This window comes from Propithecus coquereli, unplaced genomic scaffold (assembly GCF_000956105.1).
Source record: "Propithecus coquereli isolate 6110/MARCELLA unplaced genomic scaffold, Pcoq_1.0 Scaffold242, whole genome shotgun sequence".
Classification (NCBI taxonomy): domain Eukaryota; kingdom Metazoa; phylum Chordata; class Mammalia; order Primates; family Indriidae; genus Propithecus; species Propithecus coquereli.
The window spans coordinates 1,677,519-1,704,661 of record NW_012147975.1 but is presented as its reverse complement, the minus strand read 5'-3'; the positions used below and the strand labels follow the sequence as shown (position 1 = coordinate 1,704,661).

At 43.9% G+C, this 27,143-nt stretch overlaps 1 protein-coding gene across 1 annotated transcript in view; it reads left to right on the top strand.

Annotated features, from left to right (window-relative positions):
* Nucleotides 1-27,143, top strand: part of KLHL3 (kelch-like family member 3) — a 110,300-nt gene that overhangs the window by 13,100 nt on the left and 70,057 nt on the right. Inside the window, exons 3-5 of the mRNA XM_012646335.1 lie at nucleotides 8,372-8,478; nucleotides 15,973-16,094; nucleotides 24,279-24,441. Coding sequence (XP_012501789.1) covers nucleotides 8,372-8,478; nucleotides 15,973-16,094; nucleotides 24,279-24,441 — 392 coding nt within the window. The remainder of the gene's footprint in view (nucleotides 1-8,371; nucleotides 8,479-15,972; nucleotides 16,095-24,278; nucleotides 24,442-27,143) is intronic.

The window sequence follows — 27,143 nt, the reverse complement described above, 5'->3', positions numbered from 1 at the left end:
TTTGAGATATCTCCATATTGCTTTCCATAGAGGTTGTACTAATTTGCAGTCCTCCCAGCAGTGTGTGAGTGTTCCTATCTCTCCACATCCACACCAACATTTGTTTTGGTACTTTTTCACGAAACCCATTCTCACTGGAGTTAAGTGATATCTCATTGTGGTTTTCATTTGCATTTTCCTGATGATTAGAGATGAGCATTTTTTCATATGTTTGTTGGCCATTAGTCTTTCTTCTTTTGAAAAGTTTCTGTTCATGTCCTTTGCCCACTGTTTAGTGGGGTTGTTTGATTTTTTCTTAGTGAAGTATCACAAGAATGGAAAAACAAGCACCGCATGTACCACCATTAAATTGGTATTAACTGATCAACACTATGTGCACACTTCGTAGTAAAGTTCATTGGGTGTTGGGCAGGTGGCAGAGGGAGGAGGGGTTGGGTATATTCACACCTAATGGGTGTGGTGCACACTCTCTCGGGGATGGACATGCTTGAAGCTCTTGACTTGGATGGGGCAAAGGCAATATATGTAACCTAAACATTTGTACTGCCGTAATATGCTGAGATAAAAAAAAATAATAAAAAAGACAGAGTGGCTTTTCCAGAAGTCTCTCTTTCCCTTGTATTTATTTAATACCTATCATTTTAGTGATTAATCACAGGGGGAAAATCCTTTATGTTTACAGCAGGTCTGTTCATAAACTTGATTTCCAGTAGAACCAGCTGCTTGAAAATCAATAATAGAATAATTGCAACACCTACAGACAATTGCAGATTAAAGATTGTGGATGTCATGTATTTTCTTTTGGTCTCCCTCTCTCATTCTGTGGTCTGAACAGTGACATAAATGGAAGAATATCTAGCTCCTAAATGCAGTTTAACTCTGTAAAGAAACAAACGAAATGCAAATATACTCATTTTCTCTGAGCTAAATGGTGTGCAGGGCATTTGTAAGGGGCAATGTGCATGTTTGACAAGCTTGTTGTAAGACCGGTTCAGGGCACTGAGCATGTTTTTCTGTACAAAGCCTACGTACAGAATCTCTTCCTTACCAGAGAGCTCTGAAGCTTCCTTTGCCCGTGCCATTATTTACTACATACTTCATCCTGTTGTGAGGTGTGATTATTTATCTCATCTTTTCTCTGTAGGTCATGAGCTTTCTGAGGCCAAGGCGACTTCTGTGTACTTTCTATCTCTAGCACCTGGCACTTCATAGGAGCTTCTATTCATTCATCAAAGAAGCCCAGAGGCACTGGCTAGGCCCTGGAATGAGTGGGTGGGATTACAAAATAAAAATGTAAATAGGTTAATGAAAATAATCTTTCTACAATGCAAATAGGTATTATGAAGGAGGAATGCATTCGGTGCCTGACAGATGGAGGTATACAATGATTATTTTTGTTTCTTAAAGGGTGCTACAGAAGCAAGTATGTTAGACTGGAACTGTGGAGAAGGCTTCCTAAATGGAGGTGATGCTTCAGCTGAATTTTGAAGGACGAGTAAGAGTTAAAGAAATGAAGGGTAGTGTGGGGGTAGAGAGAAGCCTTCTAGGCAGAGAGAGTGGCATATAGCCAAGGAAGTATTTGTTGAGTGGGGGATTGAACTGCTTTTAATAAAGCAAAAGTTCTATCTGATTCTGTGTTTGTTTTCTCATTTCTCCTTTCTACAGGGCCCAGGCTTTGGCATTAAAAACCAAGTTAAATTAAATTTGTCTTGTGCTCTACTGCTCAATTTTTATTAGGCCTTCTGCCAGATTTCCTGGAAGCTCTGCCTGCAGCTCTCTTAGGCATTGGGCAGTGCTGATGCTCATGCCTATGGGCATGGTTCTCTTGTTACTAAAGAATTTGTGTCGTATTCCCTGGACACTATTGAAGTTCTTCGTTTAGTTCCTTTGGATATGGCTTGTGTCCTTTGTCCGATTTATGAGTCTGATTTAAGAGTCTCTTACCAGGCCTGATGTTGCCTGGTATAGTTCACTCCAGTGACTGCTGAAAGGGAGTGAGCTCAGGGAATAGATATGCACATGAGATTCCCCCATCCCCACTTTCTGTTACTAGCATCTTTTCTTTTTCTTAAATAACTAAAAAAAGTCATCCTAAGTCCTTGTTGCTTCTGTTAAAAGTTACCATGATTTTGTATTTTTCCCCCCAAACATTGAGTTGGATTTAACCTCCTCCAACAGTCCTGCTGCTACTTCTCTTTGGTATTTGTTCTGAGGAATGCTATTTCCCTCAGGATGCTTTGTGGGAAAAAAAGAGCTCTGTACTCAAACGAGTTTGAGAAATGCTATATACTGTTCCCCCTCCCCACTTCATAATGCATACTGGCATATTAAATGCTCTGAGAAGTCCTGCAATAAACTTGTCCGACTGAGGATTTCTCACACGTACAGAACCCCGTTTGGTGGTGGTTGTTATGTATAGACTGAATGTTTTGTTAAACTTGTTTTGGAAAACACTAATCTAAATACCAGACATAGTCCTTGATGAAATTTAAGTCAATAATCTTCCTCTTTTTGTATTCTTCAAATGGACCAAATCTATATATACTTGCCTGGCTGGGAAAATTTTTCTTTTGTAAAAGGAATATATTTGTTATAGAACATTTAGAAAGTACAGATGAGCAACAAGTCATCTATAATTTTAATACATGGTGGTAACCATTGTTAGCACTTTGGACAATATACCTCTTTAAAGTAAATTTCTCAACCTGAATTTTTTTCTTAACACTATATTGAACAAATTTTTCTTTGTTATTAACTGTTCTACATCATTAAATGGATGAATGATACCCTATTTTTGGTTTATTTATTTATTTTTTAAAACAGTTCCCTGTGGTTGGATGTCTGGGGTTTTCCCAATTCCGTATGTAAATAACACCTGCAGCGGTTATCTTTAGCTGTATAACATAGTGCTCACAAACACAAACTTTAATTTCAAATCTTGGCTCTAGTACTTACTGTGTGACCCTGGGCAGGTTAATTAATCTTCCTGACTTCACTTTTATCAACCATAAAATGAGGTTAATAATAGTACCAGTCTTACAGGGTTGTTAAGAGGATTAATGAATAAAGTGCTTAAAACAGTGACAGCACATATATTACTGTTGTTAAATACTTGTGCACATTCATGATTATTTCTATAGAATTCATTCCTAGAAGTAGAATTGCTAATTTCAATAGCCTGTAGAATAATAACTATTCCTTAGATATTATCACGAGGCTCTGGCACATAGTGAATATTCTGTGTTAGCTGTGATGATGATGATGATGATTTGCTTAAGCACTGCACTAGGTTATAAGAATATGTCAGCAGATAAGAGAATCAAAGTCTTCCCCTCATTGAAGCTTGTATTCTCATGGTATCCAAAGGCTATGTCGAGTTCCAAAGTATTTAAATGGCTAACTTCTAAAAACTAGAGTGGAATAGGTGAAGCAGGGAGAGAGGGGGCCTGAATTGACACTTTATTGATCAGGATGAGTTTAATGGGAACTGGAGAGAGGCTGAGCATGCTTTGTTTTGATGAAGGCCTGGGCTAAAGCATCTTGCCTTCCAGGGATTAGGCTAATGAAATGTTACATGATATTCCAGGGACCTGGGGTTATTACTTGCATTGTTTTCACATTCCCCTCCCTCAATTTTAAGCTATTTTAGTTCGAGCACACTTTGCAATTTATGAATCACACAATTCACGAGTTTCCTATCCTCTTTACTTCCATTGTAGAGAAAGGGCTGTTGGCATGGTAACCGCCCAGCCTTCCTCCTCCTTTTGCACTACATTGCTCTGCTCTGGCCAGACCACAGCTACATCTGGGCAGCAGAGCCCTAGTGATTCTTTGGCTCCTGACTCACCATCCAGCCAGCAAATGGAGATGTGGTCCTTCTTGGAGTAGCACACCCTGACCAGGCCTGAAAAGAAGGCAGCAGGGAGAATGGAGCAACCAGTGAGCATTAAGACTCCATAGACGGTCTTCTCTATCTCATTTGGACAGTTTTAGCCTCCCATTTCACTCATTGCAAACCTCGTCTTTTTGTTCGGTTGGTCTGCCACTATGTCTTTATTACTAGTAAGGAACCATCTTAGCATGTTGCTTTCAGTTTTTCTTTTGATAACAGCTTTATCAAGATATAATTCATATGCCATACAATTTACCTATTTAAAGAGTACAGTTTAATAGCTTTTACTGTATTCATAGTAGTGCAACTACAGTCAATTTTAGAATATTTTCATCACCACAAATAGAAACTCTGTATTCTTTAGCAGTTACCCTCTTCTACTCCTTCCCCCTGTCCTTACCCACCTCCACCAACCCCACCAGCTGTAGGCAACCACTATTCTACTTTCTGTCTCTATGGATTTGCCTATTTTTAGAATCATATAATACGTAGTCTTTTGTGTCTAGCTTCTTTCACTCAGCATAATGTTTTCAAGGTTTATCCCTGTTGTGGCATGTCTCACTACTTCATTCCTTTTTATTGCTGAATGATAGTTCATTATATAGACATACCATATTTGGCTTTTGGCTATTATGAATAATGCTGCTATGAACATTCATGTACAGGTTTTTGTATGAATGTATATTTTCATTTCTATTGAGTATATATCTAGGAATGGGATTGCTGGGGCATATGGCAACTCTTATTTAACTTTTAGAGGACTTGCCAAACTGTTTTCCAAAGCAGTTGCACCATTTTACATTTCCATCAGCTGTGGATGAAGATTCCAATTCCTGCACATCCTCTCTAACACTTGTTATTATTTGCATTTTTGATTATAGCCACCTTAGTGGGCATTAGGTGGTATCTCATTGTGGTTTTGAATTTCTCTGATGATTAATGATTTCTAACATCTTTTCATGAGCTCATTGTCCATTTCTCTGTCTTATTTGGAGAAATGTCTATTCAGATCTCTTGTTCATTTTCACTTGGGTTATTTTACATTTATTATTGAGTTGTTAGAGTTCTTCATATATTCTAGATACAAGCCCATTATCAGATAGAGGATTTGCAAAATTTTTATCTCATTCTATGGATTGTCTTTTCACTTTCCTAGTGGTGTCCTTTGAAGCACAAATGTTTTAAATTTTGATGTCTAATTTATTGGTTTTTTTCTTCTATCGTTTGTCCTTTTGGTGTCATATCTAAGAAACCATTGCCTTATTTGAAGTCACAAACATTTACCCCTATGTTTTCTTCTAAGTGTTTTATGGTTTTAGCTCTTATATTTAGGTCTTTGATCTATTTCAAGTAAATTTTTTATGCCACGTGAGCTGGGGGTCCAACCTCATTGTTTTACATGTGAATATCCAATTGTCCCAGCATCATTTGTGGAAAAGACTATTTTTTTCCAGTTGAATGGTTTTGGCACCCTTGTAAAGAATCAATTGACCATAAATATGAGGGTTTATTTCTGGACTCTCAATTCTGTTCTCTTGGTCTATATAGCTATCTTTATGCTAGTACCACACCGTCTTTTTTGCTGGTTCTTATTCTTCCCCTCAACCTCTTAACCATCTCCCACCTCTGAACTCCAAACCCATGTATCCATTTACCTGATTGATAACCCCACTTAGATGTCCAATAGGTAGCTCAAACTTAACACGTTCAAACCTTACCCTCTAATCTTAAACATTTTGTGGGAAAAAAAAAAGAAAAATAAGCTAACATTTGCTGAATATTAACTATTAGCACTATGCATTATCTGATTTATAACATATTTTAATGTTATGACACCTTGGGGACATTGCATGCTTGTCCACACTAGAGAGTTCTGGGCAGAGGCTTGAACTCAGGTCAGTTTGATTCCAGAGCCTGAGCTCCTTCTTGACAGCCACATTATACTTTCCCACAAATGCTGAAGTATGTAGTTCTACTTTTCTATCCTCAAGACTGTCCTTTGCAGTGGTATGATAGCTCAAGAGAAAGGATCCCGTAGGATCCCTGGTGAATGGAATAGGAGTACTTGTGAACCATGCAGTGCTTTAGAGCTGCCTCTTTCCTTTTCCATGTAGAGTGGATACATAGAGATATCTCCAGTGTGCAGATAGGCTTCCCCATCCCAGGGGAAAACCCACCTTGTGTTTTTGGCAAGTTTCTTTTGGCCAGTTTCCCAGGTTAGAGTTTCTCTGGCTTTGAGACACACTTCTCACCCATCAGAACTCTTCTCACTCATTTGCTTAACTGGATTCTCCATCTTTATTTCCCATTCCTTCTTGTTTCTTTCCCATTTGTTCCAGAATTATCAGCCTCCCTGGATTTGTGCAAGATATAATATTTGATTGTTCAGCTCCTAGCACTGAAAAGTTGTTCAGCATTTCCTTTTGTATCAATAGTTTCCTTATTAAAATATTGGTTACCAAAAAAATTACTGGTTACTCTTAAATGGCAGTGATAACTCCATTTTCCAAGATAAGTCTATTCATGTTAGGAATAACTTTTTGCAATAAATTTTGGCCAGACTAAAAAGCCTGTTCTCAGATGGCCTCTGCAATCCCATTTTGTCCTTATATGTCCCAAAGGTAGCTAAGACAGGTGAGAAAACTGTGGTGAATTTATTTATCCATGTTCTCATAGCCAGTTAGGGGCAGAGCCAGTTCTGTTCCTGGTTGTACTGGTTTACTCTGATAAAGTTTGTGTGTAGGGTCTGCTGTCCACTGCAGGGTGAAGCCCCAAACCCTAGGTTTTGCCTCTTGGTGCCCAAAGGTGTTACCCTTCCTAGAAGCCCCTTCACTGTACTTTATTCCATGTGTTGAACATTTCCTGAGCATCTCTCCCTGTTGGAGCTAACCAACATTCTCTCTTTTCTCATTCTGGGTGTCAGCCAGTCATGAGGCATTCTGGTTGAGTGGAAAAATCACTGTATCTGGACTAAGGGGAACTGGATTCTGTGGCTTTGGACTTCTCTTTACCTCTCTGAGTTTCATAGACCAGATGATCTCTAAGGGCATTTGTATCTCTAGCCTTCCCAGACTTTATGATTCTATTTCTCTGACAAATGAACCTAAACTACTGTCTTAGTAGTTGACAATGGCTTAACATGCTACACCAGAGCTGGTAAGTATGTAGCTTTTCTTCCATCTGTCAGCCATGGCAGTCTCATTAATTGGTCTCAATGTTCTCATGCAGAACCCAGTCATGACCTCAGACTTCTCAACCAGTATAGCTTGCTAAGTGACCACTACCAGTGGATCACAGTTGAAATGTGTTTCTTCTTGTCATCCCTCCTGCCTCTAGTGCTTTAATCTAAAGGAGGGACCAGTGGTGATCAGACACCACAGAGGTTAAGAGCATGGGCTTTGCTGCCTGCATTCAAATCCTGTCTCCACTGCTCCCTTTCTGTGTGACATTGGGAAAGTTATTTAACTTCTCTGGACCTCAATTTCCTCATTTGTAATATGGGACATAACAATTAGCTCTATCTCATAGGGTTGTAGAGAGGATTAAGTGAAATAATATGTGTAAAAAAAGTGCTTAGAACAGTGCCTGGAACACATAACTCGATAAATATTAATTATTATATTGATTTTAGGCATGTAAGAGCTTGGATGACTGATGAAGGAGTAATTCTTAGAATGACAGGACCTTGTGGCACCTGTTAATCTCTAAAGTAGTCAAATATCAATTCCCTTTATATATGTGGATTGATCTCATTCATTCATTTAGTCACTAAACATTTAGGGTCTGCTGTGTGCTATGTATGTAGCCACGTGTCTTTGATACAAGAGTAAATGGCACATTCTTTTCTGAGTTATGGTATGTTGTGGTGACAAACAAGTAGAAAGGTGATTACAAGATTTTTAATAATTGCAGTGATTGGAGTTTGCCCAGAGTCCTTAGGGAGCACTGTGTCTACAGGTGGAATCTTCTTGTTGATAGTGTTGCATCTGAGAGGGAGGAGAAGTTCCTGAGTCTGGCTTGACTCTTACCATATGCAGTGGGTCCCTTGGGGGATTGTTTACTTGGTCTTGCTGGCGGCACATCTCAGTAGTGTGCTCGTGTTCCTCAGTATCCATTCAGTTGCTCAGTTGACAACCCCAAGCTTTTGCCACTGCTTCCTGAGCCACTGTCCCCCTAATTCTCAATCAGAGCTTATGGAATTGGGGAGCAGAAAGGTGAAGACAAATGAAGTAGCCCTGAATTTACAGACAGAGAGTAGTTAGATCTCTCTGTGTGCTTTAGGAAAGCATGCATGTCAGGCATATCGGGATCTTGGAAAAGTTGAGGAATCCATCCCTCTGCCTAACTCAAGATAGAGCAGGTCTCTGTGACTGCTTTGTATAGTGATGGTATGAAGTCTGGGAGAAAAAAATACTTGTGTATCATGGGGATAGGTGTCCATGCTGTGACCCATCCTGTCCCTTCACTGGTGTCTTACAGTAAACAGCTGTTGTGTGACGTGATGATTGTGGCAGAAGATGTCGAAATAGAAGCCCACCGTGTGGTCCTGGCAGCCTGCAGCCCCTACTTCTGTGCGATGTTCACAGGTATGGTGAAGGGCAAACGATAACCCATGCTCATGGGGCTGCAGCCCCACTGGGAGAATATTGAGGGTGGTGCAATGAGGGGAGGGAGGAAAGAGAAGGTCATGAAACCCATCATGAGGAGCTTTCTGTGCCAGATACTGTGCTTTGCACCATGGAGGACTTGATGGAACCAAAGTCCCAGACAGGCCAGTTGGTCATGTAGCCCCTGTTCACCTTGAGAAGAGGTAGGATCATATAGGCCAGTAGTTCTCATGCTTAAGCAAGTTTTATGACCATGTGTGGGAGCCTATTAACCATGTAGACTCCTGGGCTCATCACCAGGCCTGCTGATCTCTCATTTTGCAGATGGAGGACCTTCAGCTGAGAGAAGGGAAAGGATTTGTCCAAGGTCACTTAGGGAATGAATGGGACCTGGCTTCTTGACACCAGGCCCAGTACTCTACCAGCTGGCCTACATCTTGTTCTTCCCAGCCCTTCCTTCCAGGCCGTGGGCCTTCTATAGCCATCATAGGAGTGTGGAAGAGATTTGGAGAAGTGATGGTGGGGTTTGGCGGGGCTGAGACATAGGAATAATCAAAATATGGCATTTCAGCACCTTTGCCTGCTTTCCAGAGGGTCCCTGTCTCCTGGGCATGCTCAATAGCCTTGTCCCGCTGTTTCACACGTGTTACTTCTGAGACTGAATTCCCCGAAACCCATGGGCTGAGCTTATCTGTAGTCCCACACAGCACCTCCCTGAATCAGGCATAGGCAGTGCTCTATAAATCACTGCTGATAGAGACAGGAAGAGGCCACTGGGCTTGGTGAGACCCCCATACTGGGTCATGTGTCCCTTCCACATGCTTTCCAAGTGCCCTGTGCCTACTCCAAGTATGGTGACTGTCATTCTTCATTCTTGTCTGTTTCCTGGAGTCTGCAATGCCCGTGCCCTGGCATCTCACGTAACTGGCTGCTTCTGATCTTGCAACTGACTCCTCCTCAAAGAGGCCTCCTCTCATCACCCTAGCGATAGTTCCATACCAAGACTCTTTCTATCCTATAACTTGACTTTATTTTTTAACATTTATCACTATCTGAAAATCATCTTGGTTGTTTGTTTATGTATTTTATACCTATCTCTCCTCACTAGAATATAAGCCCTGTGAGGATAGGGACTTGTAGGACTTGTTACTATATTGTGAGCACCTGGTATGTGGTAGGACTCCAGTATTTTTTAAATGAGCAAATGAAATGTCTCCTGAACCTCACTGTGAGCTTTGGGCATTTGGGGAACATGTCTTGTTATTATTGAATCCTCAGTGCCCCCCAGAGGAGACGGTGAATAAGCGAAGATCAAAAGAATGAACGTGAGCTGGCTAAGCATGGGTGAGTGCAGGGACATTTTTGCTGAATGGGTTTTAACCCTTTTCCTAATATGTTACACAGCTAGGCAAAGTGGTTTTTGGCACTTGTGCTTTGAGAGTTCCTTGCGTGTGTGTCCCCCTTGGCTCATCATGTGAAGGGGGCCTGGTCTCAACTTGGAGTTGTGCCTCTGCTAAGTGGACCAGGCCACTCTTCCCTCACTTTGAGCCCTGGGCCAGAATTTCATAATGTAGCCTGGAAAACCAGCTAAGTTCACTGTCTGGAAATTTTGAGTCACACTCCCTTAAGAATTATCTCAAACCCTAGTTGTAAGATTTTTATTTCTTTTTTTTTCTCTTTCCTTCATGCATCTCTATTTCTTTTAAAATAATTCATTTTGTCTGCAACTTGAACAAATAGCTCTGCCAGTCATTCTTTGTGTGTGTGGTTTGGAAAGTCCAGTGTTGAGAGAGGAATCTATTTGGAATTGCAATGAATTATAGTATTGGCTTCACTTTTTGCTAATGAATTTGCATCTGGGGCAGGGGAAGTACCTTAGCTAAAACAAAGTGAACTTAGAAATTGGGAGAAAAGGTGTTTCTGGGGCAGGTCTTAGATTCTAGTAACTGAAGGGAGGGGAGAATCAAGAGAAGAAGGCAGTCTAATATAATGCCCAGCCCAAGCCTTCCAAGGAATTTGGTTACCATCTGTCCTTCCATCCATCCATTCACCCATCCATTCAAACACGATCCTCTGTGTGGACATGGATCTACAGGTTAAAAAAAAAAAAGAAAGGCAAACACGATTCTCATATGTTCATTACAGAAAAAAAATCAGAAAATGTGAGCAAGCAAAAACTAAAAAGTTACATGTTATATAACATTTAGGTAAGAGTATGGTCTATATCTTTTCATATTTTATACTTATATACATATACAAAATATATTTTTAACATAAATGAGTTTATTTTATATGTACAGTTGAATAGCCTTTTCTGATGAGTTTTTTAAAAAATTGCTATTCATCTTCCTGGAACATTCTTCGTCCCTGTCTCTTTGCCTGCCTTCATTACTTCATTGTCCTTCATTACTGCTCAGGCATTACTTTCTCAGAAAGGCCTTCCATGACCCTCTGGATTAGGTGACATTCCTTTGCTACTTACTCCATGATACCTTATGCTTACCTTTAGTATCACTACTCACTCATTACTTCCTCAACATCTGATTTCTCTGGTCAATCACAACCTTTATGAGGGTAAGAACTATACCTTTTTAATTCACTACTGTGTTCCTACTGCTTCGTATGATCTTCCACACAGTAGGTGCTCAATAAAAATTGTTTTGTTTAATGGAACTTAGCAACATATCATGAATATCTTTCCATGCCAGTGAAATTGCATCTACATCCTAATTTTAGTGGTTTCATAAGATTCCATCATATGTACCCTAATTGAGAATCTATTTTCTTATTTATTGGAAATTACAGTTCTTTCTAAGATTTTGCTATTAAACATAATGCTATAATGGGCATCTTTGCATCTTAATATTTATTTACATTCCCGATTATTTCCTTAGAATAGATTCCTAGAATAAGAAATACTTGGTTAAAGGGTATGCACATTTTGAAGACTTGTGAGATGTACACACTGCCCTACAGAACAGTTGTACAAGCTTATGCTCCCGTCAGCAATATTTGAGATTTATGTATTTATGAGGCCCCTTGGCTTTGCTTAAGTCTTGGTAAACAGGTATAAAAAACTCCAGTAACATTGCAAAACTTTGTTCTAATTATCAGATTTGGCTTCAAAATGCCTAAAATTCATCATGAGAAGGTCCCACTAACTCTTGTTAAGTCCACTTTTATCAGCATGTTTATGGCCAAAAGGACAATAAAATACACATGACTTTCTTCTGATGTGAGTTATGTGATTATGATCTTTTACTCAGGCTTAACTTTTTTTATTTTTTAGTCCTCTGAGTTCATGCTGCCCAAATGTCCTGTTGTGGTTCTAAATACCAACCTCATACTCCTTGACCGTGTCCTGCCTACAATAACTTGGAATAAATGCAAAACTGGGGTCTGAGTGCCCACCAGAGAGTGTCCAAATCCAGCCAGCCTGTAAGAAGATCTGGGGTGAGCAGTCAACCTAATTGCTCTCCCTTCCTTTGAGTGTAGCATGAGCAGGGAGGCCAGCAGTGCTGTGTTCTGTTCTTTTTCCTGTGAGGATGGAATACTGAGACTTCCTCCCATCCTCTCCATCTAGCACCTCCGTCCCAGGGGAAGCCATTTCCCCAGAATAGCCTCCTCAGTTTTCTCCTATTTATATCATGCCCTTTTCTTTGGGTTCTGTGCCCTATAGCATTTGTACCCTGTATGTGTCCCTGACCTACATGTCATCCAGATACTTTAAAAACAACCCCCATTTTATGGTGCTAAAGGAACTGAGGTCGTGGTGGCTAAAAGAGATTTGGGTTTCCATCCCAAATGAAGCCCTGGGAGTGATTTGTCCCACTCATCTGGTTCTATTGTACTCTATGCAGGGACTGATTTAGATTGGTTTTTATATTTTAGAGAAGAACTACTGTCCCATTTTTATTAGATTTAGGCTGATGTTCAGCTGGCATCTTTGAACACGTGGTGAGTAGAAACAGGGAGCAAAGGTCAGGAATGTGCTGAGGGTGAGGGGCAGGAGGCTTAGAATTCAAGTAGACACCAATCACCCACAAAGCAGAACAATGAGGGCCTGGCTCTCTTACTCCCCTCCTAGGCACGAACTCATTCCATAGAACCATTGTTTTTCCCTTTCTTCATGCTAGACCCTACCCATGCTGGGTCCACAGCCCATGTCTGTGTTCTGAGTGTTCGCATGGTGTACTGACCCCTTTGAAGAACTTTGCATGATATGGAGCCCGGCAAAACTGAATACAAGGCAATGGGGCAGTGAGGGAGGCAGAACCAGGGGACTGAATTACTTCTTTGGACTTGAAGGAGGTTGTGAGTAGTACTGGTAGTGTATAGGGTCTGGTTTCTGAGAGTTTTGCCCCTCAGGAGTCAGGGGTTGGGTAGACTAGTTCAGAAAAAAGCACTGGGGATGTCAGAAGCCACCTGGGATTAAGGAGTAATGAGTTAGTCACCTTGGGCTGACATAGAGTTTCTTCTTCCTGTCCCTAACACACCACTCCAGCAGATATTTTTTAAGTCCTTGTTACGTGACCAGTGCTGTGTTGCATGGTGAGGATCTCTTGACAAATCAGCTTGACAAGATCCCAGCCTGCTTGGGTCTTTGGTAGGTATCAAGCCCTAACTTGCCCTCAGAATTTGGACCAGTGCCTTGAGTTTGGGAATACTTTTAATAAGATCATCAATTAGGGTCAGAGTTTATAGAGGGATTTATTAGAAATGGCACGGGGTCTAGAGTTAGGCCAAGGTTCAAATCCCAGCCCTGCCTCTTAGTACCTATGCGTAAATACCTCCAGAAATGCCAATTTTATAATTTATAAAATGGAAGTAATATCATCTACCTCATGGGATTCTTAAGGGGATTAAATGAAATAATATGTATAAAAAACCCTTCACAGAGGGCCTGGCACACAGTCGTGACTGTTAGTACAACTATTTTTCGGGCCTATTTAAGCCGAAGTCTTAGTTTGGTGTAGTCATTTTTGCTGGTTCTTAAGAGATAGTAAGATTGGATTCTACAAGTCTATGTGACTTATACAGTTCTCTAATTTACTACAAGTGAGCTTTCTTAGAAAATAACTGTTGTCTTTGAGCCCCTAGTTTTTATTTCACATTTTTCTTGCTTATTGAGTTTTAAGTATTTAATATAGAAAATTAGTAATTTCAGAGTATATCTAAAGAAAGCAAGAAAAGGTCTCCCAAAGTCCCACTGTCCAGAAAACTGTATCTTAACCTTTTCTGAGTCATAGATCCATGTAACAATATGATAAAAATGATCTGTCATCCCCCCAGAAAAACTGAACTTTTATGCTTATATAAAAATATTTTCATATAATTTCAAGAGTTTCCGTTTGTTTACCCCAAAGTCACAAAACCCAAACCTGACTCCCAAGCACAAATTCCACAGACAGAAAACATCATCCTAGGCTCTGATTTACACTCCCAGGAGGGCTTCTGAATCCCTGGGTTCTTGCAGTCTGGCTGCTCTTTTATTTAGTTTTATTTTTTAAGGACCAAGTTCTTACATGAAGAATTGGCTATTTTGATTTGCAATATAATTACCAACTGGACCCTCATTAATGAACTTCTTAATGGCTGTTTAGAAAGAGAAGCTTAACTTCTGATTTTCGTGTGTACGCATGTTTTTGTTTACGTGTCTCTGAATAAACTCAAGAGAGAGATTGTGAGAGCCTGTCTCACAGTAAAGGAGGAATCTACCATCTTTTCCTGTTTCCTTTTTGCGTCTTTGTTCTGCTCCAGGGCTCTTTGTGCTGAGACCCTTTCACTGGTAGTCAGAGGGGAGAGAACAGAGTGGAGAATCTCGGGTCCACCTGATCTGCAGTGAAGGGAGCAGGCAGGGTTTGGAATCTTTTCCTCCCCACTTTCCTGCCTGTTCCAGAGTCATTCAGATCCAGAAGTGTGTCAGGATGGGAACTGTGGATTGGTGGAGGGATCATGTGCCATCTGTGCAGCTTGGAGGTGGGTGTCTGCAGCCCACAGGCTGTACTGTACTTTATTTTCTTGGCTCCAAAACACAAATTCCGCAGAGAGGAAAACCGCCCAGGCTCTGTTTTCATGCTCACATTAGGGCTTCTGAATTCCTTGTTTCTCGCGGTCAGGTTGTCCTTTATTTCAGTCTACAAGGACACATGTGTTGCCTGTCGTTTCCTTCTGACATCAGCAGCCCGTGCTGAATGGGCCTGGCTCTGGGTAAACCTGTGTGTTGTAAATAAAGCGCAGACGGCAGTCAGGGCCTGGGGACCGTGGAAATGCTGCCGCCCTCATTCACAGCCCCACCTTTTCTCCTTCTTGCATTATCATGAGGGCCTCCCCGCTGTTCTCCTTGCCTCCACTCTAGCTTCCACCCTGCATCCAAAATTTCATTCAAAAATACCCATCTGTTGATGTCATTCCGCTGTTTAAAATCCCTCAGTGGTGCTACCCTTAGGATAAAGCCAAACTAGTTTACATGACTTACAAGGCTCTGCGCGTCCTGGCCCATCTGCCTCTTCAGCTTCCTTCTTCTCAGTGTTACCCCTTGTACCAGCCACACCAGCCTCTCACAAGAGTAAGTCACATTTATCGAGTGCCATTCCCAAAATGTGTCCTTTTGACGCTTTCTTCCCTTTGCACTTATGGGTCCCTTATCCAGCCCATCCTTCCTCACTTTTGCTGCCTATGGGACTCTGCTTCATCCTCTAATATCCAGCTCAAATGTGACCTCCTACTAGAATGCCGCTGGGGTTCTCAGACCGCGTTTGCTCCTCCCTCCCGTGTTCTTAGGATTTAGTATAGTGTCATGGTTACAAGTGTGGACCTCAGAGTCAGACTCCCTGGGTTTCCGCCCAGTTCGGTCCTTTCGTAGGTATATGATTGTGGGCAAAATGAATCACCTACCCTCCTGTGCCTCAGTTTCTTCATCTGTAAAATGAGGATAATGTTAGTAAATCTCACAGATTGTGAGGATTAAAAGAGGCAAGACTTAAAGCACTTAACACAGTGCTTGGCCATGGTTTGCACTCAGTAAATGGTACTTGTTACCAGAGTACTTTGTGTACACCTCTACTAAGCTCTTGTCACCGATGTTTATAAGTATTTTTGTATATCTGATTTACGAGACCTGAGCCCCTTGAGGACAGGTGCATATCTCATTCACTTTTCCCCACCTTGTACGTAGAAGTTTATCGTAAACGTCGGTGAATGGGTGATTGCTCACGGGCTTGCCTACAGAATGGAAGTGGGCAACAGACAGAATGAGGAACGCGTAAGATTGGTTTGTGGGCGATCACAGAACCGATGTTGACGTGACCTTGATGTCAGCTAGTTTATCCTCCCCCGTGCCTGAATCCGTCCTGCTCTCTCCCAGAGCACGGGCGATGCTTTTGTTTCTAGGAGAGGATGGGAGGCGTGTGGAAGTTAAGCATACCCTAGATGCCACGTTCATGTCCTTTTTGTTTTTGTTGTGAACCGTAGGTGACATGTCTGAGAGTAAAGCCAAGAAGATCGAAATTAAGGATGTGGACGGGCAGACGCTGAGTAAGCTCATCGACTATATCTACACTGCTGAAATTGAGGTGACGGAAGAGAACGTCCAGGTAAACTCAGCCCCAGCTGATAGCTCAGTGTGCTGCACACTCAGGAGCCACCATTTTACAGCATTATTTTCTGTAACCTTCACAGCAACTGAGTCGGCCACTGAAGAGGAAACTAAAGTTCCAGAGAGGTTAGGTGACTTGCCCTGAGTCACACAGCCAGTCGATAAACCAGCAGATCCCCAAACTCATGCCCGCCTGGCTTGGGCACCCATGGTCTAGCCTGCTCTTAACCACTAGGCCATGATACCTCTGAATGTGCCTGGGCCCCAGGAGCAGAAAGTCTTTAGCTCATGTTGGTTCAAAATCTTGTGAAGGAAGAACTAGAAGCTTGGGTGACCCTTATTCTTCCCAGGTCATCATCTCATCTCGGGGGTTTTGAGCATTATATGGTGAGGCTTTTGAAATGTTTCCTATTTCCACATCAGTCATTCAAATGCCTCTGAGCACGGGGAGGTGCCAGGCGCCAGGACTGAGTCTCAGCAGGGGTGTGCGATTGAGAAACGTGTCATCTGCCTCTTCCTCCTTTCGCTGCCCCGCCTCGTCCTCAGCCATCTGGAGCCTGGAAAAGAGGAGCCAGTGGAGACAGTGCTGCCCCCAGAGGAGGTGTCTGTGCGGGACATGAGGCATCAGCATTGTGCCCCAGCAGGGGAGACGGTTGAGGCTGTGGCCCGCTCTTAAACCCTGCAAATCACCGGCTTAAACACAGACACGGGGCATGCTATTTCTCTTCCTTAAGAATCTTGCTATTTAGAGTGATGGAAATTACATGTGTTATGAAAGTTTTTTTTTTTCCCTTTCTCTTCTTTTTAAAGCATAATACCACCATATTTATTTATGTGTGATTGATACCTCTCGAGTGATCAAAATACCTATTTCTCTTATGTTATCCAGCACATCACCCCTTTTTCCAGGGTCGAGGTCTTTGGGAGGTGGAGTTGATATTCTTTCAGTTCAGCCCAGATGTCTGAGTTCCTGTCATATGCCAGGCACCCCGTTGGGCTCTGTGGTTGTAATCGTGAGCAGTGGCGCGTCCGCTGCCTGCCCTCGTGGAGTTTGCAGTCTAGAGGTGAAGACAGACGTTCACCAAATAAGCACACAAGTAATGTCTGTGCAAAAATTGTGATACATCCTTTGAAGGAAAGGAACATGGATGGTACAATGAGAGAGAATACTAAGGGAACTCAATTTGGATGGAGGGAGGGGATCAGGGAAGGGCTCTTTTAGGAGACAAGACCTGTGAGGTGAGTGGGAGGTAGCTTGGTGTGAGTAGCTGGTGGTACACACAAGGGATCAGGGTGGGCAAGCACGTCTGATGCACGCTGTGTTTGGAAATGCAGAGTCTGCTCCTGCAATAGAGTCTGCCTTTGTTTCTGGCCTCTGAGACTATCTCTTTGGTTATATGACTTCCATAGTGATTTGGTCTAATCTTCCTCCCTCCCTTTTTTAGTTCAGTTGTATTTTATGCACAGTAAAATGTACAGCCATTCCACTTTGCTGCTGGTTTCCCATCCAGAATGGAGTGGGCGATGCAGTGGTTGCACACGAGGTCTAGCAGCAGAATTCAAACAGCCGAATGACTTTTGGGCAGTAGCAGTAAGTGCAAAATAACATAGTATAAAATGAGTATAGGGCAGGTTGCAGAATCGTATGATTGGAACCAGATTTCTTCTCTTTTCATCATGTATTTACTTTTTTTCTTATGAAGTACAAAGTGTTTACAAACTTGGATAATTAGAAGAGTCCTTATTGCTTGGCTAGGTAATAAGTTAATAATAGGTCATAATAATAATAAGGCTATAAGTAATAAATAATAATAAATAATAAGTAAGTTACTAAGTAAAAAGTAATAAGGTAATAATAGGTAATAAGGTAAAAAGGTAGTCTTTGTAACTTTGGTCTAACCTAGTGGTGGGCTCTCCCTAGTTTATAAAGCCATTTATCTTAGGCAGTTAGCAGCAGTTAGCACAGAGGACCCTGGAGAAAAAGGCTTTATTGTTGCTTTTTTAAACCACTTTGTCGGGGAGGGGAAGAGGGCCAGAGTGAAGATGTGCGGCTCAGAGGACAAGTGGAAACAGGGATGAGGCGGAAATTGAGTGTGAAGGAGACCTGGGCCCCTGCCTCAGCTTGGCTACTATTAATAATTCACAGAGGTCTTATCCTAGCCTTTTCCACGGTAGGGAGTCAGTTTTCCCATCTGTAACGTGAGGGCGTGGAACCCGCTCTGCCTGCCTCTGATTTGCTCTCTGTCTCTCCTACTAGAGCTTCTCTAACACCCACACTGACACCCTGCCTCAAGGATCAGTTTTCTCATCTGTAAAACAGGAATCATAATAGTATCCATTCTATGGGTAGTCGTGAGTTAGACTGCCTGTGTTCAAATCCTGGTTCCACCATTTTCTGGCTGTGTGACCCTAAGTAAGTTACTTAAGCTCTCTGTGCCTCAATGTTTTCATCTATAATATGGGTTCAATCGTAGTATTTAACCTCATAGGGTTGGTATGAGGACTAAATGTATTAATGTAGGTAAAGCACTTAGAACAGTGCCTGGCACATTGTAAACAATAATTGTTGGCTATTATTACCTAAAATAGGGAGGTGATGGTGGAGTCATGTGTACATGGAAGGCTTTGTCTGGTTTCTCCTCTGCCTGGGTGCTGATAGGGACTGAGGGGGAAGAACCAGGTAGGGAGTAGGAGCCATGGGAAGGGGTGGGAGGAAAAGACTAACCGAGTCTGGCTTGGAAGTGGGTGGGAATTCTCCCAAGTGAGGGATAGTTTGGGATACCTCCTGCCCAGGATGCTTGGCAAGGACAGGGGCCCGGGCCAGGTGCCAGCTGTTGTTCTGAGGAAAAGGCCCTTTAAGGGATCTCACTAGGTGGAGGGTAGAAGCATGATCTAGAAGGCACAGGGCTAAGGGAGCTGTCTTAATTTTTCCTCCTTCCTCCTGGTAGACTGTGTGTGGGGTCTCTTTGTCTTATTCCTTTGTTTATTCGGTCATTTAATACACGTTACCCTGAGCCGCTGCCCCGCGTCAGCAGACACTGTGGGCATGGAGTGCTGTGACAGGCTGCTCCCCACGGAGCACATGGTCTGAAGGTGGAGACAGATGGCTAAGCAAGGGGGTGACCTGTGCTGCGGCGAGGCCGGGCAGAAGGCACCCAAGGAGCAGGAATAGCTGTTCCTACTCGCATGGATGAGGATGGCCAGGGCAGACCCCGTGGAGGAGACGCTGTGCGGACCAGATCTTGAAGGAAGACTGGGGAGTCAGCCTGCCTCCCCTGCCTACCTATCTGTGTCTCCACTGCCTGTGAGCGCCTTGAGGGGCTGCTGTGGTCATCTGAGTGCGTGGAGTGGGGCTGGGCCGGCAAGTGCAGAGGCTCCGCTGGGAGACGCCATGTGGAACCTTCGGGGAACTGTCATCATTTGGAATGAATGCGACATCCATTATAACTATTCCTTTCCTTTGTCTACCTCACTTGAAACTGTGGTTAGGTCAGGGGTGGCCTTGGGGGAAAACAAAATAAAAAAGATCGAGAAGAAGAGAGTTTGGATCCAAGTGGATTCTTCTTCGTGCTGTTATGTATCTGCTGAGGCAGTTACTCACAGATTATCTTTGGAAACGGGACCTTTTGGGGATTTTGGCGCGCTGGGAAGGTGAGCATGGAGGCACGGGGGCTCTCCGGAGTGCCTCAGAACAGCGGTCGGAGGCCTGGGGCTTGGTTAGATGGCGTGAGAGCTATACCCTCGGTCTCCTCCCGGCCACACGTAACTTGGAGAGACCCTGAGTTGTCCTTCCATGCTGGAGGTAGCAGCGGCCCTAACTGAACTTACTAATACTCATTCTAAGCCAAACATGTGCCAGTCATTTCACCTACATTATTTAATTCATAACCACCCAGTGGAATATACCACTGTGATCCCCCCCTCCCTTCAGCTGCAAAAGCCTGAAGAAGCTGATGCTCAAAGGGGTTAAATAACCTGCCACGGTCTCACAGGGAGTTGAGTGGTAAAGTTGGGAGCCGAAGCCAGCTCTTTCAACTCACTGTGCTCTGTGGCTGTGATGAACTCTAGTTTCTCGTTAAATGAATGATCGGAACCTTGGCTTCAGCTTGTAACGGCTTGTAATAATAAAAACTGATATTAACTGAGCACTCCGTAGGTGCCAAGCGCGTGTTACCTGCTTTAAATGTATTATCTCATCAGATCCTCTCAACAAGCCTTCAGGCATTGCCACTGTCACCCTCATTGTGCTATCGAGGAGACAGGCACAGAGAGGTTAAGTAGTTTGTTCCCAGTTACGTGGCTGGTCAGCAGAGGAGTCAAATTCAGAATGGCACAGTGCTGTTCTGCCGGCTCTCCTGTTCATCTGTCTGTCTGTCTCTTTTCCTTTCTTTCTTCTTTCTCTGAACAGATTTTTATTTAGCACTGTTTCTGTGCCAGATTCACTGTAGGGCAGGGGCAGAGGCCCTGGGTGGCCCCTGGCTGGTGCCTTCCCCCTGTGCACAGCCCTGCCTCCCTGCAGTTCCAGGAGTAGGTGCTCTCTGAGGCAGGGCATTTCCTTTTGTTTTTACTAAAGGAAGCAAACTCCGTGACAGGATATCCTCTGCTGTGTTTTCGTGTTATCCGAGGGAGAGAAAAACAAAACCGGGCCTGCACGTGAGAAATGGAGGGGAGGCCATTTGCGAGCTGAGGGGAACCTGTAAACTCTTTGCTTAGGGCCATAGTTTCCCAGGAACTATAGCGCTGGGGTGGAGAAAGGCAAGCTAGACGCTTTTTGGCTTAGGGTGATCTTCCATCCTGATGAAGCCAACTTCTCTGGTCTCAGCCTCCTCCCTCCCGGGACCAAGCAGTACTGCCCTAGTGATTCGACAAGGACAGTCTCGCTTCAAAGCCGAGGACCCACACTTCCCTCTTGTTCCTAATCTTGTCACTGCTGCTGCTTAGGGAATAGAGTTTCAGGCGAGATAAAAGAAGAGGAAATCCCCTCACAGCCCTGTTGATTTTGGAGAGAGGGAACTGGAGACAGTCACGTTTTGCTCTCTGTTCTTTCAGAGCCTCTGGGAATTTGCTTTGTAGTCATGTCCAGACCCCAGAGCTCCTTTAGACTGGGCCCTAGTTTATCCCTAAGACCCAGAGTCTGAGCAGCGATATATCTTCCAGCCTCCAAATCTTCCCCCTCAGCATTCTGACTTCCTTGACATTTTTTCACGCCTTCCTGTTCGAAGCAAGCAGAGGGAAGGAAAGGGCCTTTGACTCATAGCTAATCGCAGTGTAAGATCAAAGAGAGGGAAGGAGCAATTGGAGAAACCACAAGCCCCATTCATTTTAGGAAGTCAGTTCGGGAATGCTTTTGGGCAGGAGTGGACCCAAACAGGATAGGGGTGTGGAGAGGTGGAAAAGCCTTTTAATTTTTGTCTGCTAAGTGGATATTGTGAACAGCGGGGAAGTTAAAAGCTATTCGGGTAGCTCTATGCAGGGAGGTTTTAAAAACTGAAAGTGTAACCTAATGAGTATGTTCAGGAAATATTGTTTCATTTCCCTGGCTGGTTGTCATGAGCTTGAGAATGTAAGCACCAAACCGTGCTGCTGTCTTCTTGGAAGCGGGGAAGGGGAAGGGACTGTGTGTCGCTGGTATGATCTTGTTGGGGGTTGCCTGGGAATGCAACCTGGGGGTGGACTGGACTCTCAGAAAGCCTCCTGGCGGGGGTAAAGGGCTCTACTGTGACATTCCTGCCTCTTCTCGCCCGGCGCTGGTGGGGCTTGCCTTACCTCTGAGTAGGGTGTGTGCTGGACAATATTCGATGACTTCCTTTACCTCAGGGCTGCCTAAGGTTACTGGTTAGAGGTTGGGGTGAACACTTGTTCCAGTTTGCTTAGAACTGAGTGGTTTCCTGGGATGGGGGATTTTCAGTGCCCAAACCAGTAAAGTCCTGGGCAAATCAGGGTGATTGGTGAACCTGTGGCCTTAATTCTAGGCTTTGTAGCTGGTGCTGGCCAGGGGTGGGGGTGGGGGGTGGGCATGGGCATCATGGAGGTCATTTGAAGGCTCAGCAAGAATGGTTAATGGATCTCCACTTAACTAGCAGGCAGAGACTAATCTGGTCCTGGAATCTGCTTGGCCAGGCCGAGCAAGCTCACAGGTTAATTGAGTTTCCCAGTTTATGGCTGCTTCGTGGAGACAGTGGCTGCCTAGTGGGGATGGAGCTCAAGTGGTTAGATTTGGATCCTGGCTGCGTTCACTTACGGTGTAAAACTCTCAGGAAAGGGTGATTTTATTGTTTTCTTTCTTAGGAACGAATCAGTGGTTCAGAAAATGCCAAGGATATGGTGCTAATTTATTGTTGTCTTGCTGGGGATATAGGAGAGTGGAAGAGAGGGTGGAGGAAGGGAAAATGAGCATGTTGTCTAGAACTTAGCTTCCATGAGGGGGAAGTTTAAGCTTGCAGATGGGAGGAGCTTTCCTTGTTGAGAGTAGGCATTTAGCTTGGGAGTGTGACCGCCGATAGTGGTGGTTACTGCTTGTGGGCAGGGATAATGAAGGGTGACCATCCGTCCCGGTTTTAGCACTGAAAGTCCCAGGAAACCCCTCGATCCTGGGCACACCAGGACAGTTGGTTACCCTAGTGGGGGGACAAGGCCCAAAAATGGGCAGTGAGGCAGTTTTTGGCCTGAGCACATAGAAGTCGTGAGAGTCAGAGCTGAGGACTCAAAGCTGTTTTGGAAGAAGGTCAGGCCCCATAATTTAAATCACTTAAAAGACTTGTAGGGCTCTGAATCAAGAAAACAAATGCATCTGCAGCTTGTGTCTTCCTGGGCAAGTCCTTGTGGATGGGAACACCTGGAGTCTGGCTGGCTCAGTCACTCTCTCTGAGAGCCAGGGAAGCAGCTGAGAGCAAAGGCCTAGGACGGGGATTGCTTTGCGGTGAAATGGATGCTGTGGTCCCCAAGTTAAGCAGCCTTAAATCAAATTGTTCTGTGATTTTTTTCTAAATTTCTTTTTAGAAAATCATTCTAAGACCACCGGCCCCTTCCACAGGTGGAGGGCAGGGGAGCAGAGCTGGAGTGGAGTAGGACTTTGGCCTTCCGTCCTTGTATTTTCGACCTAGAGGGCAGGCGTCAGCAACTGTGGGAAAGTCCTAGGGAAACTGGACAGGGGTTGGCAGTCTGAGCACTCAGCTGGCCTGCTCCAGCCAGTCTTTCCTGGCTCTTAGGAAAAACACATGTACATATACCTGAGCAGAGACTATTTCTGTCTTCCAGGATATGGTATGCTCATGTGTCCTGTGACCTTTTAAAAGAAAACTCAGCTCTCCTTTCTCTGAGAATATACCCAAAGAGGTTCTTTATTTGTATCTGTTGGATGGGAGAATAAAGTGTGATTGCCTAAGTCCTGAGGGATTTGGGGGTGAGTCTTTTGTTCTGGTAGACTATAAATTCCATGAGAGCCGGATCTGGTTTATCTTGCTTACCACTGAATCCCAGAGCCTAGACCAGTGCCTGGCACACAGATGCTCAGTAATTAAGTAGTGAGCAAACTAATGGACAATTCAAAAGTAGCTTTCTAAGTGAGGACAGAGCACTAAAGGCTGTCAGGCAGCAGTTCTCAAACTTGGTTGTTCATGAGAAGCACGTGGGAGCTTTAAAAACATCTCAGCAGTCAAGCCGCATCTCATTCCTATTAAGTTAGAATCTTTGAGGGTGAGACCCAGGCATCAGCATTTTTAAAACTCTTCAGGTGATTCTATTGTGCAGCCAAGTATGAGAACCTCTGCTGTAGTGTGTGTGTGTGTGTGTGTGTTTGTGTATAGGGTTTTGTTGCTCAAATTGTGGTTCGTGGACCCGCAACTGCAAGCATCACCTAGAATCTTGTTAGAGATGCAGGCTCTCAGGCCCCACCCTAGACCTACTGAATCAGAGTCTGCATTTTAATAAGGTCCTCAGGGATTGAAGACCGGGAAGCACTGCTGTAGGGATACAGAGAATCGGCTGGTGCTTAGGGTCCATGACGTGGAGAGTAGTGGGAAATAAGGCTGGAAAGCAAGCCGGGAAATCTGGACTTACTAAACATGCAGTGGAGAGCCATGAAAAAGTCTTGAGCATGGAGCAATATAACTAGAACAGTGCCTGTGGGGATGAGTCCCTGCCGATGGAATTCAATGTCTCAGAACATCACCTTCTCTTGCAGGTGCTGCTCCCGGCAGCCAGCTTGCTGCAGCTCATGGATGTTCGGCAGAACTGCTGTGATTTCCTGCAGTCTCAGTTGCATCCCACCAACTGCCTGGGCATCCGCGCCTTTGCAGACGTGCACACCTGCACTGACCTTCTGCAGCAGGCCAATGCCTACGCAGGTAATGGGGGGCTGGGCCGCTGCACCTTGTGGATTTAATCACTTGGTCCACTATGGACTCCTCAAAGCTTATGCGAAGTGGTCTCTGCTGTTAAGTAGCTATGATTTAGTTAGGCAGGTGAGATACAGGTGGAAGGATAAGGAACAATGGAAGAGTTTAGCTCATTGCCAAATAGAAATGATTAATTGCCACATGGATGGTACAGACTAATTTTTAGGAGACTAGAGGAAGGAGATCTGAGAAGACTTGGGAGGTGGGGAGAGTAAATTGAGTTAGGTCTTGAAATAAGTCATTTTTGTTGTTTAAGAGAATCTTTATTTTGATCAAGGTGTTCTAGGAACACAATTTTAAGAGTCATATACACTTGCAAGGCTTATAATGGTGAGCGGGAGCCCCTGCCTTACCTTTCCACGCGCAGTCTTGCTCTCCAGAGCCTCTCACTTTCAGTCCTAAAAGAATTAAAATACAGGCTCTGATTCAGCTAAAAGCTACTTCATCTGCTACTTACCTCCATTTATCTAAATGATATTCGTATGCCACTATGTTTTGATTCATTAGTTTTAGATATTATCTATTGACTTCTCCAGAAGAGAGTAAGATCGAGCTTTCACAGACAGTCCCTCATACACATGCAGTTGTCCCCTCTCTTTATTCTCCAAATGTCATTTCCACAACTAAGTCTTGTCTTACAATTATAGTGTTTATAATCAGAAAACATTTTTAAAATCAGAAATGCAGTTAATAATTATCTTTCCCTTTAGTATATGCTACTACCACTAAGTCTTGTCAAACAGGTACAACCGAATGGTCCTTCAAAATATAGCAGATAATCTATTGATTCCATTTACTTTTCTTGGAGACATTCTCCCTGCTAGAGCTTGTCATCCTGTTGTTTAATATTTTAATAGGGTTTTGGGAGGGAGTAGAGATAAATATGAATGTTCAGTCTACCATGTTTATTTAGCTGGACAGCAATTTTCATTGCTATTTATATTTCAGTTTGAGGAAAGATCATGAGTGACCCAGGAAACAAGTCCAGTCATTTTAATTGATAGATTCGGTCATGGTCACCTCCTTACCTTGCAATAAAGCACCTTATTCTTCCCTTTGCCCAGATACTGCCGTGGCTGCTGTTCTGTACTGTCTTTCCCATCCAGCTGGTGTCTGCAAATTAGCTGAGGACCTGCTGGCTGCCCACCTGCCAGCTCCCTGCATTTGCTCTGTTTCTTGTCACCATTTTTTCTCTGACCAAGCCCTGATCAGGAGCCGATCAGACTCTCATTTCTCCCTGAAGTTTGTTTCTGGGGACACAAATAGGCCCCGTTGTTAAGGTGGTCTTGATGATGGTATTTGTAAGGACACCCCCAGGAGCCCCAATTATGAATCCTGCTGACTCTTTCTGGGTTGAACCTTGACTGTCCTGTTTTCTGTTGTCCCTTTTGTGCTCTCTTTCCCCTGTAATATTCCCAATCCCTTTTCTCCCTGGGGAGGGCTCCCCAGTCCAGCCTTTGAAGAGGTCACTTTCTTAAGGGAGGTGCTCAGGCTTTGCTTAGCAGGAGCTGAGAGCTTGGCCAAGGCAAGCATGTGCCGGTGCAGTGGCAAAGGGAGAGTGTTTAGATGCCAGGAATTCTGTCTCCTCTTCCTTGGCTCCCCCTGCTAGCCCTCTCCTTCCACAGAGTGTGTGTGCATGTGTGCACAAACAGCACACATCCCATCCTTTTGTAGTTGGCTGATAGGATCGTCTGAGGTTTGGGGAATAATCTGAATCCCCCGTCTCTAACAAAGGTGCCCAGGCTCTTCGGGCCTGGCTTTGCCCCACTTTAAACACCCATGTTTTCTCACCTTGCCACTTTCACTATCTGATGATGAGATGCATCTGTGGGAGAGTGGAGAAGATGCAGTTGGAACACATCCATCTTCTTGGTGCTCCCTGGTCCTGGCACTGTCACAGTGATTGGGTTCTGTCAACATTGCAAATGTGTGTATGCAGATATCCTGATGAACTGTCCTTAGCTAGTGTTTATTGAGCTTTCACTTTGGATCATACCCTACACTAAGCATTTTATGGGCATCATCCCATTTAATGCATATAATTGCTGAGGAAACCAGGGCACAGAGAGATAAAGGAATTTGTTGAGGTCACACAGCTATTAGGGACAGAAGGCAGGATTCAAACCCAGACAGATGCTGACGCCAGAGCCAGAGTTTATAACTACTATACTCTGCAGCCTCCAGGCCCAGTTTGGACATAGGAGGCCCTGTGAATCAGTAACCAAGGAGTGTGGGTGACTAGAGTTGGCATTTTCCATTAGAAGTGTGTGCCTGGAAGCCTGTGCCATGTAGTCACCAAATCCCAACAACCAGACAGTGTAAACAGACATCCAGCTGTCTGCTAGACACAGGATGTGTAGTCATCCTGGGGTGGGAGAAGCACCATGTGGGTGTCTTTTTCTTTTCCCTGTTGGGTGGCTCACTCCCAGACACATGGAACCTGTTCCCTCACTGCCTGCGGGAGCCATCCCACTTTCTCTGGCTGGGGCAGCATGATCTTCAGGCTGAGAGTCTCCTCCCTGTTGTGCAGGCCTTCTGTGGAGCCCATGACCGTCTCCTGCGTGGCTTTCTTTTTTTTTTTTTGAGACAGAGTCTCACTCTTTTGCCCGGGCTAGAGTGAGTGCCGTGGCGTCAGCCTAGCTCACAGCAAC